Source organism: Humulus lupulus, chromosome 8 (assembly GCF_963169125.1).
Source record: "Humulus lupulus chromosome 8, drHumLupu1.1, whole genome shotgun sequence".
Taxonomy (NCBI): domain Eukaryota; kingdom Viridiplantae; phylum Streptophyta; class Magnoliopsida; order Rosales; family Cannabaceae; genus Humulus; species Humulus lupulus.
Window position 1 is genome coordinate 19,628,600 of NC_084800.1, and position 16,559 is coordinate 19,645,158.

At 36.3% G+C, this 16,559-nt stretch overlaps 1 protein-coding gene and 1 long non-coding RNA gene across 4 annotated transcripts; one reads left to right on the top strand and one right to left on the bottom strand.

Moving 5' to 3' along the window:
- The first annotated feature begins 3,141 nt into the window (after nt 1–3,141).
- Nucleotides 3,142–9,821, top strand: LOC133795460 (polyadenylation and cleavage factor homolog 4). 3 transcript variants are annotated; one of them, XM_062232911.1, is made up of 9 exons: nt 3,143–3,329; nt 3,466–3,834; nt 4,800–4,901; nt 5,015–5,269; nt 5,986–6,047; nt 6,157–6,634; nt 7,394–8,347; nt 8,446–8,994; nt 9,587–9,821. In XM_062232911.1, exons 1-9 carry the CDS (start codon nt 3,327–3,329, stop codon nt 9,629–9,631), a joined length of 2,817 nt encoding a protein of 938 aa, XP_062088895.1. In that variant the 5' UTR covers nt 3,143–3,326; the 3' UTR covers nt 9,632–9,821. The 3 variants fall into 3 exon arrangements, with proteins under 3 accessions (XP_062088894.1, XP_062088895.1, XP_062088896.1); XM_062232910.1 differs by having other exon boundaries at nt 3,142–3,834; XM_062232912.1 differs by lacking the exons at nt 3,143–3,329; nt 3,466–3,834 and having other exon boundaries at nt 5,004–5,269.
- Nucleotides 9,822–11,774: 1,953 nt separating this feature from the next.
- Nucleotides 11,775–13,106, bottom strand: LOC133793542 (uncharacterized). The gene is made up of 2 exons (XR_009874868.1): nt 12,634–13,106; nt 11,775–12,167 (listed from the first exon to the last, which is right to left on the bottom strand). It is a non-coding gene; the product is annotated as an uncharacterized LOC133793542 (long non-coding RNA).
- Nucleotides 13,107–16,559: the final 3,453 nt, after the last annotated feature.

The following is a 16,559-nucleotide window of genomic DNA, read 5'->3' on the forward strand; positions in this document are numbered from 1 at the left end:
GCAGCTCGATGACCGCCGCCATATTGGGAAACCGAGTTAGATAGTAAAACCCATCGCCTCGCCCCCGCTGGTCCGGGCTGGCTTTGAGGCAGAAGAAATATAAAATGTCTGCAAGAGTGGGGACCTCCCACTCGTGCTTCTGGAACAAATACCTCAACCCTGCCAGCAGACGGTAGGAGTTGGGGGGGAGCTGGAACGGGGCCAACCCCACGTAGTTGAGGAAATCAGCAAAATATTGATCCAGGGGAAGGAAGGCCCCTGCCTTAAAGTGTTCACCGCTCCAGGCCGCGAACGACTCCTCGAGCGGCGCACAGCTCCGCTCGCCATCTGAAGCAGGTCGGGCCACTACGGATGCTTTCCCCAGGGCAATGTTGTGGAAAATGAAGATTTTGTTAATCTTCACCTGGTCGGTTATCTTTGAGACGATCCTCTCCGCCTCAAAGAATGCATCAGGGGCCACCTCGACCTCCTTCTCCACTGCCAGCCCGAAGCGGGGGATCGAGGAGTTAGGCATCGCTGCTTTTCCTCTGTCTTGCTGGGAGGCCGAGCTGCCGACGTTCTTCTGGGGGAGATTCCTCTTTGGAGCCATCTGGTCGCCTAACGAACAAAGAAAACATTTCAGAAAATGCGACCCAAGCATGAGAAAAAAGCAATTATTATTTGCACGAGCTGAGGTAAGCCCAGCCCGTGGAGAGTGGGACCACGCGGTTCGATGAACACGCGCCTGTGCTCCCAACAGATCCCCGATTCCTCGGGATTCGTGTGCCAGGAGGGTCAGGATAGAATTTTCCTTGGGGGGAAAGTTTTAGTAGGCAGAAAATTGCAAAACCGCCTGTGAGGCGTGTTCCCTAAGCTACCCGGTTTTGCACCTAAAATTACCAAAAATCCTACCCATAAAATTTTCCCCAGAGAAAGCATCCTAAAACCCATACTCTAAAATGGTTTTCTACAGCAAAGATACCCTAACCTAAGAAGGGCTTTCACCCTCCGTATCCACAAAACCCAGTAAAACCTTGCATGCGGCTACAGTAATTTTTTTTTACCTATGCTACAGTGGCATATATTTTCAAAACCCACATGATCAGGAAACTTACAGTGTGTGGCTGGGAGATGGATGGAGGTGTCGCCTTGGTAAAAGCTTCGTCGGTGTATTGGATTCCAAAGCTTTGAAGAAATCCGTGTGCCTAAGCTTCTTGAACGCTGAAAGTAGCAGTAACAGAGTAGAGGGTTTGTTCTTCTGAGATAAAGAGAGAAGAAGAAGAGAAGTTTGAAAAATTTCGAATGAAAGGGTGGCCCAGGCGTAGGGTGGCCACCCCTTTTTATATGCGTAAAGGATCACGTGTAGAGGGCCGTTGGATGGCCCTGATGAGGGATCCGAGGCCCTCCACTCGAAATATGAAACGACGGCTGGGCATAGGCTAGGCCATTAAATGTGGTTCTCGTAAGATGTACCGTCACCACCCACGATGTTCCACGTATCAGGCGCCTGCGTAAAAAGTGGAATACGAAGAGTTGGGGAAGTCTAAAAGCCCCTACTGTGGTCTTAGATACGACGTAATATACCACGAGCAGGAGCTTGGGGGGCAGATGTACGCCCTGATTTTCCCACGGGCTGGTTAGCAAGCCGAGCTGCGGCCTAACCATGATTACCTCATGGTCATCCCCAGGGCTGGAGCTTCTGTCGTAATGTCGTGCCTTCTTAGCTCGAGGAGGCCCCAAGAGCTCGCCTTCACCGTCCAAGACTGGGGCAGGGATTCGGAAGGCCGAAGACCGAGCTAAGTGTGAAGCTCGTACAACGAGCTGGATATGGAGGCTGTGACCCTTTGCGAAGTCAACACACGCAAGGTAAACGTGCATATATTAGGCATCACGTGTCTGATATCCCCCTGACTTCTCGGACACGCAGCAGGAACGTGCGTGTTCAGACACCCACGACTGGGTTGGGCCGTGCGGCCCATTACCTCCTTACCTATTGATTTGACCACACTTATGTGTCAGGTTTAGGAATTAATCATGAATGTCACAGAATTGATACGACAGCTAAGAAGGTCACGGGATGACCTTCTTACCAACTTCCAGGTGCCTTCTCCTATAAATATGGAGACCCTGGGAGTTGATAGGGGTTGAAAAAAAAAATCTCTTGTAAGAAATACTCTGTAATCAAATACTCAGTATATATCAATAATATTGACTAGTGGAGTAGAAGGATTTTAACATTCGAACCACTTAAAAAACGTGTCTTGAGTCACCTCCTTCATCCTCTTAGATCATATATCTGTTTCGGTTCTACATTTGGCACTAATCCCTTTCTCTTATTCTCTTAATTACCTGTTGGCGAAGAACCGCGTCAACAATAATATTATTGCCATGTAATTAATGAGTAGTTTTATTTAAAATATTAATTAGATATAATAATTGTGATGATTTTGATAAATTAATATAATAATAAAAATAATATTCAATTTATTTTAAAAAATAATATAATAATAAATAATAATTTTTTTTCTGTAGTTTTTAGTGTTGTGATTGGAGTGAAAATAGTTTTTGACACCAAATTTGATGTTGGTGTGACACCAAATAAGGTGTCAAGGTTGGAGATGCTCTTATATTCAATTTTTTCTTCATCAAAATTGAGTTTAGGGTTCTATTTTAATAATTTTACAAAACATAGGGTCCAAAAAGTAATTTATCAAAACACAGTATCCAAACAGATAATGGGAAAAAACACAGGGTCTAAAAAGGTATAAACCCTCTAAGCAATACTAATTTGTTCTTAATAATTAGGATTATAATTTTATTACAATTATGCCACTCTAACTAAATTACAACACTAATTTTTTCAGTTACTAGAGAATAAAAATTATAAATAAAATTAGTCATTTTAAAAAAACACAGTATATATTTAGAAGTTTTTTTTTCCTATTGTGTTATGAAATTACCAGATAATACTTGGCACTCGTCTTCTCTCAATACTATATAATTCCTTTTTTCTTAAAAAAAAATTCCCAACTCTTTGTTAAAGGGAAAAAGTGATAATCGCATTAAATTATCAGGGACTGATTGTTTGTACACCCACCCCAACCGACTTACGTTTTAAAACTTTTTATAACACCGTTTTGTATAGTATTTACTTTAAGATTTTACTTATTGGCCTTAAAAAAAGTAAAGTTTTAATCCCTTCGAATCTGGACTGTTGATCATCATCGGGACATAACAAAGGAAAAAATAATAAGTGTAGGCCTTCTCAATTTGTTCATCTCTCGAATCACGAATTTAATCCCTAGAACATCGATACCAATACGATTCTCGCTCGTAATTTTGTTTCTATGGTGAGAAAATGTTGTAATTCAATTTTCGCCCTTTTTTGTCGAGGCAAAACCCAAACCCTAACCCTAACCCTAATCGTTTATACTCGGTTTGTATTCTGATTATTTTGTTTTTCTCCATTTTATGGACGCGGAAAAGCTCGTACTGAGCGAAGCAAACCCTAGTGTGATTGCTTTCCCGCCCGAGCAGCCGCGGGCACTGATTAGCATCAACGGTTTCTGTTCCGGTGCCAAGGCAATGCCCAATGAGCTTGCTCAGAAGTCTCCGCCTTCCGTTGTCGACAAGTTTAAAGCGCTGTTAAAGCAACGGGACGACGACTTGAGGGTTTCGGCGGAGGACGAGGTTTCGTTGCCAAGAACGGAGGAAATTGTGCAGCTTTATGAGTTGGTCTTATCGGAACTATCATTCAATTCCAAGCCCATCATTACGGATCTTACTATCGTCGCCGGCGATCAAAAAGAGCACAGCAAGGGCATCGCTGATGCAATATGTGCTCGTATTCTTGAGGTCTGTTTTTGGTCTCTGCGGGTTTTGTTTTTTCTGCTTTGTGTAATTACGGGGAGTTGGCTTGGTTTGTATTTCATTTGGGATTTATTGTTTTTGAGTTTCTCTTGGACGTGTAAACCTAATTGTGATGAACGTATAATCGATGTGTGCTCCCAAATTTATCTTTTGTTCCGTCTGTTTGGAGTAACTTAAATTATATGCTTGATGGATTTTAAATTATGAAACTATGCCGCTCATTAATTTATTTCAAAAAAATTGTAAATTTCACGTTTTTATTAGACTTATAAACCTTATTTTAATCATTCAAATAGTTAGTGTTATTTCCTGCAACGGGTAAGTTTTAACTTTGGTTGTTAGTGTGTTCGAAAAGATTCTTCAATCGACGTACATTTTGTATAAGAATCTAAGTAATGGGTGTAGCTAGAAAAATCAGTATTCCAAGGGAAAGCTCTTTGATGCTTAATTTTGAGAATGAATATCTGGAAGAAAGCTTGTAATAGTTTTGCAGATGGCCTTTTGTGTTATTAAAGGTAGCAGCTGAACTGCCTTAAAAAGTCATGTCGCTGTTTATACTACTTCCTTCCACCCCAAAATAGTCTTTATCATGTGTGTTGTTATGAAGAAGGTTTATAGATTTCAATACTTGCTTGCGCTACATTTGGTTGGCTGTGACAGCCCTTACATTACAGATGATTCTTTTAGCTTGCTTTTTTTGGCATATGATTTTTAGGATTTTTTTTTTTGATTCAATGATAACTATAAAATGAGATGACATCCTAAGACACTAGTGATTTTTTACCTACATCCAATGGAGAAATTACACCTTTTTACATCTAGACTCTCAGATCTTATTTTGTCAAGAAATAAATGTAGTTCTTATAATATATTATGCTTAATGTCTTGACTTAGGTATGCAGTGTTTATTACAATATATTGTTCACTGCTTCATTATTGTGCCTTTTCAGGTTCCTGTTGAGCAAAAACTGCCTTCATTATATCTTTTGGACAGTATAGTTAAGAATATAGGTCGTGAATATATCAAGTATTTCTCTTCCCGTCTACCTGAGGTAATCTAAGAAGATTGACAAACTGTTGTCACTATTTTCTCAGAGGATCTAAAAATATGCATATAAGTTATCTCTAGAATCTCTAGTAACTTGTGCTTTTAGCTCTTGCTTAGGTCTTCTGTGAGGCATACCGACAAGTTCACCCTTCTCAGCATGCTGCCATGCGTCACCTCTTTGGCACTTGGTCATCAGTATTTCCATCTTCTGTTCTAAACAAGATTGAGGAACAACTGCAATTTTCTCCATCTGTAAACCAACAATCATCAAGAATGCCTCCGCTGAGAGCTTCAGAATCTCCTCGACCAACTCATGGCATACATGTAAATCCAAAGTATTTGCGTCAGATGGAACATTCAGCTGCAGAAAGTGTAAGCTTTTTCAGTGGATTATCTATTTTAATGCCCCTCAAAATATTAGGGATTTGGCTGATAATCTATTTATTATATTAAGTCTGAATGTGGTTTATGGAAATGTTTTTTTTGTCTCATTTATTTGTAAGATTTGTGTTTACAATCACAATTATTGAAACTTGTAGCATTATCATACCTTTATTATTTGTTATCAAAGTTGGAGTATATTTTTTTTTGTCCAAGCTCCAAACTATTATATTCCTTGTTTCTGATAGTAGAGATTAAAATTGAGACCTAAATATAAAATCATGAGAAAACTTTTGTGACGCGTCCTTACACCTTCTATCTTTAACGGAAAGAGTAAATCATTGTCATGCGTGGGTGTATCGGTCATGACTCCCTTCTGTCTTTACATATATATGATCATTATTAAAAATTTGAAACTCATCTTTCAATATGCAATCCACACTGAACATACATGGCTGAACTATTATAATTTGTCAAGTGGTCATGTCAGTTTATGGATGGGACAAACATCAGGCTGAAGGAGTCAATTAGCCTTCTACTTTAGGAATTCATATTAGTGATGTCCGTAAGTGTTGTGGGTCCTGTATGAAATGTAGGAACAATGGAGTTTATCGTTAATTTTATGTCTTACTAGTTGTATATCAGTTACTTGATAAATTACGTTAGCTGCAACATTAAATATGTAATCTGTTTACAATATTTTGCAGCACATTCAGCAGGCAGGCATGACTTCAGCTCTGAACATATATGCTCAAAAACCTGGCATAGGGTATGTAGAATTTGATTCTGGTTGTAATCTGTTTGCTTTTTTCTTTTTGATAAATTATTATTGAATTGTTGATTTCTTCTAACCTTGTTTTGATTTTTTTACTTGGCAGAGCAATTGGTAGAGATGATGAACTTGGTAAATGGCAGAGAAAACAGTATCATAATCAGAATCAGCTTGAAAATTCTGCAGCATACAAAGTCAGTAATGGACGCGAGCATCAAGGACCAAGGGCTTTAATTGATGCATATGGAAGTGACAACAGAAAAACAACTTTAAGTGATAGGCCTTTGCAGGTTGAGCGTATTGAAGCAAATGGTTTGGACCATAGGGCTTCTTCAATGTCGTGGCAACATACTGAAGAAGAAGAGTTTGACTGGGAAGATATGAGTCCAACTTTAGCAGCAGATCGTGGTAGGACTGGAGAATTCTTGCCATCTTTGAGAAGCTTTAAAGCAAGGCCAAATTTTTTAGCACCAAGAACTACCAATGTGGAGTCTGATACCCGGAACAGTTGGTCAATTCAGGCGCAGCTACCTGCAGCAGATGATTCCTCTGTTGCTCTGGAAGATGCAGTCCCTTCCGTTGGTGTATGCTTCCTTCACTTGTTTAGAATATTTTTTACACGCATCTAATAAAGTCAATATGAGTTTCTAATCATTTTCGTGTGCAAGTGTTTTTAACTTAGTTATGTAGGTTGATTTAGGTCTCTTTTCTTTTTTACTGCATCCTAGTAATCATGAATAATTCTCACTCTTTACGTTTGTTGGTCATCTTGATTTGTTATATACGTCTACATAATTTTCTATATATGTATTTATGCAGATTCAATTCATTTGCAATGTAGATGTGATTTCTTCACCATTTTCTATTGTTGCTTTACTGTTGAGAGATGCTTTATATATTGTTTAGAGATGTCTTCCTAAAAATTTGTTTGAGATAATCTCCGTCATCCATTTCACCTTGAAGATTAAAACAACATGAAAGTTGTTAAGGAAGCCCTCAATAATTTATTTTTGAAGTCTGGCTTTGCTGGGGCCTACTTCTCTTTCTTTCTTTAGAACATGGACAAATAAATAGTATATTAAATCCAAATTTGATCTCCCCGCCAAGTAGATTTTGTTTTGTTTTCTTTATGGTTTTGAGATTATGACAACACTTCTTTATTTATGCTACTTAGCCCCTATTAAAACATCAGTTAATTGCTACAATAAGTACCTACACTGATATGTGTACGGTTTTTTTATTTTCTCAGTTTATATATGTGTTTGGAGAAGTTCCTGTTGAATTGGTCATAAAACTAAATTTGAGCTTTGTGCTAAGTTAGAAATTTGTTTGTCATTATGCAGTTTGGTCGTGGGTTGCCGGGTAAAATATCTCGATTCCAAGATGAGACAAATCACAGTCTAGTTCCTCGTTATCCTCAAGAACACTGGAATATGGCTCACCTCTCTCAGACTTCGCAACACCATTCCAGAGGTAGAGGCCGGAACTTCCAAATGCCCATACTTTCAAGTGGAGATAACAAGTCCCTCTTCATCGACAAGCTCCCAGATGCCAATACACAACTTCATGGGCCCTCAACTGTAGTTTCAAGAATGGGTTCTTCTACTATAGACTCCTTTAATGGCGAATCTCGATCAGTTGCTGCATCATCACTGGTGCCAAGGCCTTCAGTACATATGCATAATCCGAATGTGCCAATGCATCCCGTTTTGCCATTGCGAAACCAGAAGGTTCCGTATGATTTTACTAATTCAAGCAATACTCTCAACAATCAACGCCTAAATAAGACTTCTTATGGTTTTGACAACAAGGAGCTGGGTTTAACAAAGCTGCCACAGTTATCTTACCAGAATGTTTCTATTGCTCATGCAAACCAGCAAAACCAGATGCAGAATCCCTTACAACCACAACTTCTTCCAACACAGAATGGCCGTGATAGTTTCCTTAACTCTATGGGTGCTCCTTTGCCACCTCATTTGGTGAATCCAAACTTGGATCGCGGATACAATTCACGAGGATATGCTGCTGCTGCCAGTACTAATCTGCCAAACCCTGTACCTCTTGGACAATTGAACTTACCATCCAACAATATTGTGAATGGCTCTTTGCAATTACAGGGTGGAGGCCTACCACCTTTGCCATCCGGACCCCCTCCTACTTCATTGCAAGCAATTCTGCCTTCTCACAATGCTGGTCCGGCTGTCTCTGGCCAACCACCAGGGAGTGCATTCTCTGGTTTGATTGGTTCTCTAATGGCACAAGGATTAATCTCATTGACAAAACCTACTCCTGTACAGGTATCCGAGCGATTTCCCCGTGCCACATAAAGTTTGAACAAGTTGATTTATATCTGCATTTTGGGCCTATGTCTTAACTATTTTGTTTAATATTTTAGGAACCTGTGGGACTTGAGTTTAATGTGGACCTTCTTAAGGTGCGTCATGAATCTGCAATAAATGCTCTCTATACTGATCTGCAAAGACAATGCACAACCTGTGGCCTCCGATTTAAGAGCCAAGAAGAACACCGTAGTCATATGGATTGGCATGTGACCAAGAATCGTATGTCTAAGAACCGCAAGCAGAAGCCTTCTCGTAAGTGGTTTGTAAGTGCAAGTATGTGGCTTAGTGGTGCAGAGGCACTGGGCACAGATGCAGTTCCTGGGTTTTTGCCTGCTGAGACTGTAGTGGAAAAGAAGAGTGACGAAGAAATGGCAGTTCCTGCTGACGAGGATCAGAATACTTGTGCCCTATGTGGAGAACCTTTTGAAGAGTTCTACAGTGACGAAACTGAGGAATGGATGTACAAAGGCGCTGTCTATTTAAATGCACTAGATGTGTCAACAGCAGGCATTGATAGATCTCACTTAGGTCCTATAGTGCATGCTAAATGCAGATCGGAGTCGAGTATCATTCCCCCTGAAAGTTTTGGACAAGATGAAGGGGTATTACTTCTGCTTTTTATTAATTCTTTTCTTTCGCTTTCATTTTTATACAGTTATTGGTTCTTTTCATTCCCCCTGTTATTGCTCGTCTGCCACTATTCTTTGTCTTTCATTTTATTATAGTGTCATGGAAGGGAAACATTAGAAAATAAAATCGTTGGCTCTGCTGGTGAAGAGTCAATTTTTTTACTGCGTCAATTGGAAATAACTATATTGTGTATCTGTTTTGGAAAAAAGATCTTTCTAGGTTGGAAGTGAAATAAGCATATGTTTAGATTGATGCATATATTTTGCCTCTTATTTAGTTTTCTTATGCTCTTATGTTAGTCCAAATGGTATCAGGTAGGGCAACAATTGAATGTGGAACATACTGATAACAGGGCTATACTTCTTTTCGGGTGCTAGTGTTCTCTAGTTGGAAAAAATATATGGGTAGTTGTAATTAGTCATATTAGCTGATGTGATCTTTAAGTGAAGTGCTCGTCTATATGAAAATTAGCTGATTTACACGCTGCATATTTTAATGGCTGCTCCAAGCTGTGCATAAAGTAAATGCACATTGGTTTTAACTTGATTACATGTCATCTTGCAGGGAGCTATTGAAGAGGGTAGTCAAAGAAAACGAATGAGGACTTAGTGTAGTTAGGTCAACTTGATTGTCTTCCTGTAACTTATTGAGTTTCTTCATGTTTATGGTACGCGCTTAACTTGTTTTTACAGTAGTGTTGGAGCTTGCAGTACCATGGCATCATGCCAGAATCTTGTACATGTATAGTTGGATTTGTACCATTCACATTATCTTGCAGCAAAGGTCAGATTTTTTTCAATGCCGTATTGTGCAAACCAGCAATTTTCCCAATCTTTTGCTGACAGAAAACGCAAGCAACAGGGATATTAAAAACAATCTTAGTTCTTTTATAGCAGTTTCTTTTATTCTTTTTAATATTTTATTTTGAAGGATCCTTTGAAACATGGTAAAGCAAAGGGCTCCTGAGGCCTGAAGTATTCAATTGATTGTGTTGAGAGAGGGAGTTCTTATTTTTTTTGTGCTTTTGCAATTTTTATATTATGGTTACTAGTTCATAAGGCATCTTTGTGCATGTAGAAGATATGGTGATAGTTTCTGGAGCAGGTTCTAATGAGAGAGCTCGTTCGTACGATCTTCATCGACCATTGGCATTTGGGATTGATAGATGCTACTGTAGTCATCCTAGAAGATCCTCATTTTTATTAGTTTAATTTCTAGCAAGGACTCCAGATGATGTAAACCTAAATTTAGTTTTTTCAGTGTACTTTTTTCAAGAACAAACCCGACTGTGGACTCTTACATGTGTTTCTAATGCATTCAATTTGTTTTTCATTTGGTTTATTTTACTTATATTACAATGCTTTTACTCTCTTAACAATAATAGTTAAGTTGGGATAGAGTTGAATACAATATATAGCTGCGTCTTTGTCACCACGACCACTGCAGTTAACGATCTTTGGGGGCATGGGGTAAAGTGGGGCATAGTTTACTTGGAATCGCTAATGCATGAGACGCTTCCAATGCTGAAAATATTTTGTACGCTGCACAAAATGCAAACATATTTAGTTACTTTTTTTTTTCTTTTCTAAATCAAATCTTAATAATTGTTAGCCTAATAATTACAGTTCAAAGGCAATACAAATACCACTCTGCCACGCATACATAGCTCAAAACTATATAATAGCAAAACATAGCGAACAATGTTTGTATAGCGGTGTTTATCAAATTGCCCATGTTATACTAAAATTTGTGGTTTGGAACCTTTTGCGGTGCAGTTGTGGATTGCATTTTTGTTAAATCATGCGATGTTGTGTGGTTTGCGATTTTGAATTTTATAAATGCGGTTTAAACCACTCTGCATTGTATCAAATTGTATATTTTACCATATTTCAACTTAATGCATATATATTTATCTAGTATGTATACACAATATCTAGAAAAAGTATTATGTTTCGTGGGATACTAAAACATATTTTACTTCAACAAAAAAATATTCATCTTTAATCAAAGGTTTACTTTTATATCACATTTTCTCTATGTTATTAGTTTGTATTTTTATTATTTTGTTAAAAGGTTATTAGTTTGTGTATTTTTATTGTTTTGTTGAACACTTTTTAGTTAAGATTTATTATTAATCTTTATTAATTATAACTAATTTATACCATTAGGTGTTTCTGCTATTTATAGCATAAACACCATAGGTATAAACTGCATATATTGTACTGTATTTTTGTAGTGCAGTGTAGGAAAATTGTTCTGTGAAATCTAATAAATTAGCAAAAATTCGCACCATCCACACCGCCAACACTAATTTGTAATTTGTATGATGTTATATGATTATATATTCCCCGGGTCTTCTCATACGTATGGGCTTGGGTGTGAATGCTTGAACCCAATATTATTAGGTCGCGAGGGTGTATCATGTCCTTTTAAACACGACAAAGCAAAGGTCCCTGAGGCCTGGAGTATTCGATTGCTTGTGTGGAGAGAGGGATATTTTTTTTTGTCCTTCTGCAATTTTTATTATTATGGTTACTACTGCATAAAGGCATCTATATGTGCATGGAGAGAATATGGTTGTGGATAGTTTCAGGAGGAGGTTCCAATTTGATAGAGCTCGTTCGTACAGTCTTTATCGACCATCGTAGTTTTTTTGTTGTTGCTGGAAATCGACCATTGTGGAGTTAGTAGATACAACTGTGGTATCGTACTTAGTGGATGGAGGAAGAGCCTTAGTCTCACCACTTTCCAATTGGTAAAAGAAAAATACGCATTGCTGAATATTTTACTCTTTTTGTGGACAAAGATAGAATGTTCCAACACAATGATGTTTTAGTAAGTGGCAACATTTTGCCAGTCCAAACATGATTTATTTGTTGCTAGAATAACTTTCTACAACTTAATATTATACACTAGTTTATGCTTTCCCCAACACTAGAGGGGAATGTTAATAATAACAACAGTAGTAGTTAATAAGTTGGGATAGAGTTGAAGACAATAGCTGAATCTTTGACACCGCGAACACTGCAATTAACAACCTTTGTGGCATGGGGTAAAGTGGGGCATAGTTTACTTAGAATTGCAAATGCACGACACGCTTCCAATGCTGGAAATATATCTTCCAATCTACACAATAATCGGTACACTGCACAAAATATAGATATATATATATATATAAAGTAATTTACGGCAAAAATAATTAAGTTTTTCCAAATTAAGATTTTAGTAGCTAAGTCTTTTTTTACGAAAAAAATACATTCTGTCACTATTTCTTAATAGGTATCTCACCGTTATTTGTCACTTAAACTACTGCATGTCGGGTTTTCATTGACCCGTGTCATTAAAAATTTGCCACTTTCGTGCCAATAAAACTTTGCCAAATCATATGGTGTCTTGTAGATTTTTTTCTTCAAAAAATAATAAATAAAACTGAAAAGATATAAAAAATTATAAATTTAAAAATATACTAATTTTAAAACAAACATAAATCTTAAAACAAAATTATATAAAACTTTCTATACTTCAAATCTAATTTGATTTAAACTTACACTAAATAAAATTATAAAAATAAAACTTAAACTGTGTAAAAGATTGGGGTTGTTGTCGAGGACCTAATGGAGTAAGGGGAGAAGTGTTGAGGACATGCCGGAGCCGGAGCAAGGGAGAAGGTCGGGGTTGTACCAGATCTGGGCACTGAAGTCACGGTGAACTTGCTTTTTTTCGTATTCTCCCATTTAGTTGCTCTTCTTCTTGCTTTATTTTTTGCAGGTGAAGTCATGAAGAGCTCCGATAGTCCATTGACGTCGTCGAAATTCTAGGCTGAAATCGTAGGTGCGACTGGGCCATTATTTCTGGGTATATAATTTTGTACAGCTGGGTATATTGCTTCGATTTGTTGTTCGACTGGGTATATAGATTTGTTGGTCTTATTCATGGGTTTATGGTTATATTTCCAGGCATATGATTTTGCGTGACTGTGTATATTACTTGTTGATATTTTAAATAACAAATGCTTCTTCACTTGTTTCCCGCAGCATGTCTTCCTCTTATGGTGTTGCAATGAATTCATGAGATTTTGAATTGAATAAATAGTATTTTTTGCCCCTAGCTATTCACACTATATAATTGTGTCTGAATGATTGGCTGTGTTAAAAATTCCTCTTAAATTATACAATTTTCTTAGATTTCATTCTAGGTAGGTAACAGAGTGATGATGTGGCATATTTTGTTGGTTAATGTGGCAGTGCCATGTGTAAAATAATTAACAATTTTGCCCCTCAAACTTTGACCACTACCAAATTATGTCATTTTTATTAAAACTAATTTTAAAAAAATTTCTTAATAGTAATAATTAAATCCTTAAAAATTAAAAAAAATCATTTTAAAAGATTAAGAAATAAACATTACTAAAAATTTCAAATTAATTAAATAAAATTTCAAATATTCAAAAATTAAAATCTTAATTAATAACAAATAACTTTTTTTTTTACTTTTTCTTTTATTTTACAATATAAAATACATATATCTTAAATTAAAAATAAATCATAAAACAAAGTTTTCTTCCATTCGTCCTTCTTTTAAATTAATTTTTTTTCATTTGTTTAAGCCCTTTGTCCTTCGTCCTCCTCTATAATTAATTTTTTTTCTTTATTTTAATATTTATTTTAAGTTTTCATTCTAAAATAGATTTATTTTACATTGTAAAATAAAATAAAAGGAAAAATTAAAAAAGAGTTATTTGTCATTAATTATGTTTTTTTAATTTTTTATGGATTTAATTAATATTTTTAAGAAAAAAATTAGATTTTTTTCATAAAAAAGGCACAATTTGATAGTGGTCAAAGTTCGAAAGGTAAAATTGCTAATTATTCTACACATGACATTGCCACATGAACAGACAAAATACCACATCATCAATCTGTTAGCCACTTAGGACGAAATCTAACTGAAGTCCCATATTTCAGTAACGTGTGTATAGTTTGGGGGGAGTTTTTAACATCGCGAATAATTCGGGGGCACAATCATATAGTGGTCATAGTTTGTGGAGCAAAAATGCTATTTATTCTTTTGAATTATTTGGCCTACAACCATTCACCAGTTGTGAATATCATAGAGACATTAAGTGCATCAAATATGGAGAACAAGAAGAACAAAGGGTTCGAGAAAATTGATTGAGAGTTATCACTGAAGAGAAAGAAGGAAAGGAAACAAAATAAACTTCAATGATTTTTAATCAAAACCTGTATTTTAAATTGTTTTAAAAAATTATGATTTATAATTAAAATTTTGTTAATTAATTGGTGACAAGGATTTAAAGAAAGTAATTTGGCATGATATGGCAAGCTTATTAATGACTGGGATAATTTTAAAGGCTATTTAGGATTTTTACCCCCCGAGCTATTACCACTATCGTATCGTACCCCCTAATTTTTTCAGGCCGTTAAAAATTCCTCCCGAAATATTCACAGTAATGTAAAGAAGGACTTCCGTTAACTTTTAACACTTGTGGCTAACAGAATATTGACGTAGCTCTTTACTTGCTGATGTGTCGTGTAATTTTAAATTAAAAATAATTTAAAAATTTAAAAATCTATTATATTATTAAAAATTAATGAATTAAATATTAAAAAAATAAAATTATTAAATTAAACCATATTTTATATATTAGAAAAAGTAAAACCAGATTTACAAAAATAATTGAAAAATTAAAATCTAATTTTCACATTTATAACTAAAACTAAATTATATTAAAAAGTAAACTTAAATAAAACTAAAATTATAAACATTACTTAAATATAATTAGATCTTCTTAAAATCACATAATCAAAGTCCCAATTAGAGAAATCGATAACACCAAAATCACAAATCACAAATCACAACAGGTTTGCTTTCTTTCACATTCATTCATTTTCCCACGAACAAAATAGCAAAAAAAAAATCCTAGATCTGGCCTTTGCCTCATCTCCATCGCCAACCCTCATCCTCACTCAAGGAGCTACATCACCGTCAATGACCTCGACCCAGCCAGTCCTCGTTAATGACCCAGCTGTCACTGACCTCGACCTAGCCGTTCAGTTCCCGCCAGATTCAGATGTCTCTGATCTCATCTGCAACCCAGCATTGCCACCCCCGATCTCGACTCAACCAACCTCTGCGAATCCAATGGAGTTTCAGATTTGCCACAAATGAAGGAAACCTTGGGAGATGACTTCAAACCTGGTTTGTGTGTAGAGGTGTTGAAGAAGCTCGTGGGGAGAAGTAAGGGTGTGATTGGAAGGAAAATTGTCGGTGAGAATGGGCTTGGTGCCATTTGTGAGGGATCTGGGTTCAAAAGGCATATCTGGGTTCATGTTATTGAAGAGAAAAATAATAAGAAAAAATAAAAAAAAATAACTGAATTCTATTTAATTTTATTGTTTTTAAATTTGGTTTTTATTTTTTTTATGTATAAAATATGGTTTAATTTATTAATTCTATTTTTTATTATTTAATTTATTAATTAGATAATATATTTTTTAATTTAAAATTACACATGTAGCGCTGACGTGGCCGAGCCACATCATCGAGTAAAGAGTCACGTCAGCATTCTTTTAGCTACATTGTTGAAAGTTAACGAAAGTCCTACTTTACATCACTATGAATATTTCAGGGGGAATTTTTAACGGCCTGAAAAAATTAGGGGGCACGATACGGTAGTGGTAATAGTTCGGGGGGTGAAAATCCTAAATAGCCAATTTTAAATGATGCGGCCCAATCAAAAATCGACATTTTACAGTCTAAGTGGCAGTTAATGGTGAGGTACTACGACTGTCAAAAAATAGTGATGGAATATATTTTTGCCGTAAGAAAAAAGACTTAGGTATTAAAATGCTAATTTAGAAAAACTTAAGTGTTTTCGCCACTAATTACTCAACATATATAACTATATTACTTTTTTTTTCACTCTTTTCTAAATCAAATCTTAATAATTATTAATCTAATAATGGGTTTATATTGGCACAAGTTCCCAATTTTTCTGAAAAGTATCACTGTAACGCCCTACTACTCAGGGACCGTTACACTGTGTATTTTAAATAGTGCTAAACTGGCTAAACGAATTATTTGGCCATAACCGTGTAACTAAACGTGATTAACAGTTTATGGTTAAATTTTTTAGTCAAAGGTACCATCGTTTCATTAAAACGTTTACTTCATACATGTGTTCCCAAAATATATTTAAAAAGGTTAATTACAATGAAACAGTCACAACCAGCCAACCTAAGCGGCAAAATAGGTTTGACCCTAGTTCCTTTGTCAAACCTCAGCCGTGGTGGTCGAGCAGTCGCATATGTACACATCGTCACCTAAGCTCTCCCACTAAAGGATGGTCCAACTTTCTTTTCCCCTTACCTGCACCATATAGCACCAGTGAGCCAAGGCTCAGCAAGAAAACTTAAACATGCTCATAAACAATTAATAACATGTTACCAAATCATAATAAGCATGCCTAGCAGTTATAACCCTACTTGTGCATGCATACCACTCATATAAATGGCTA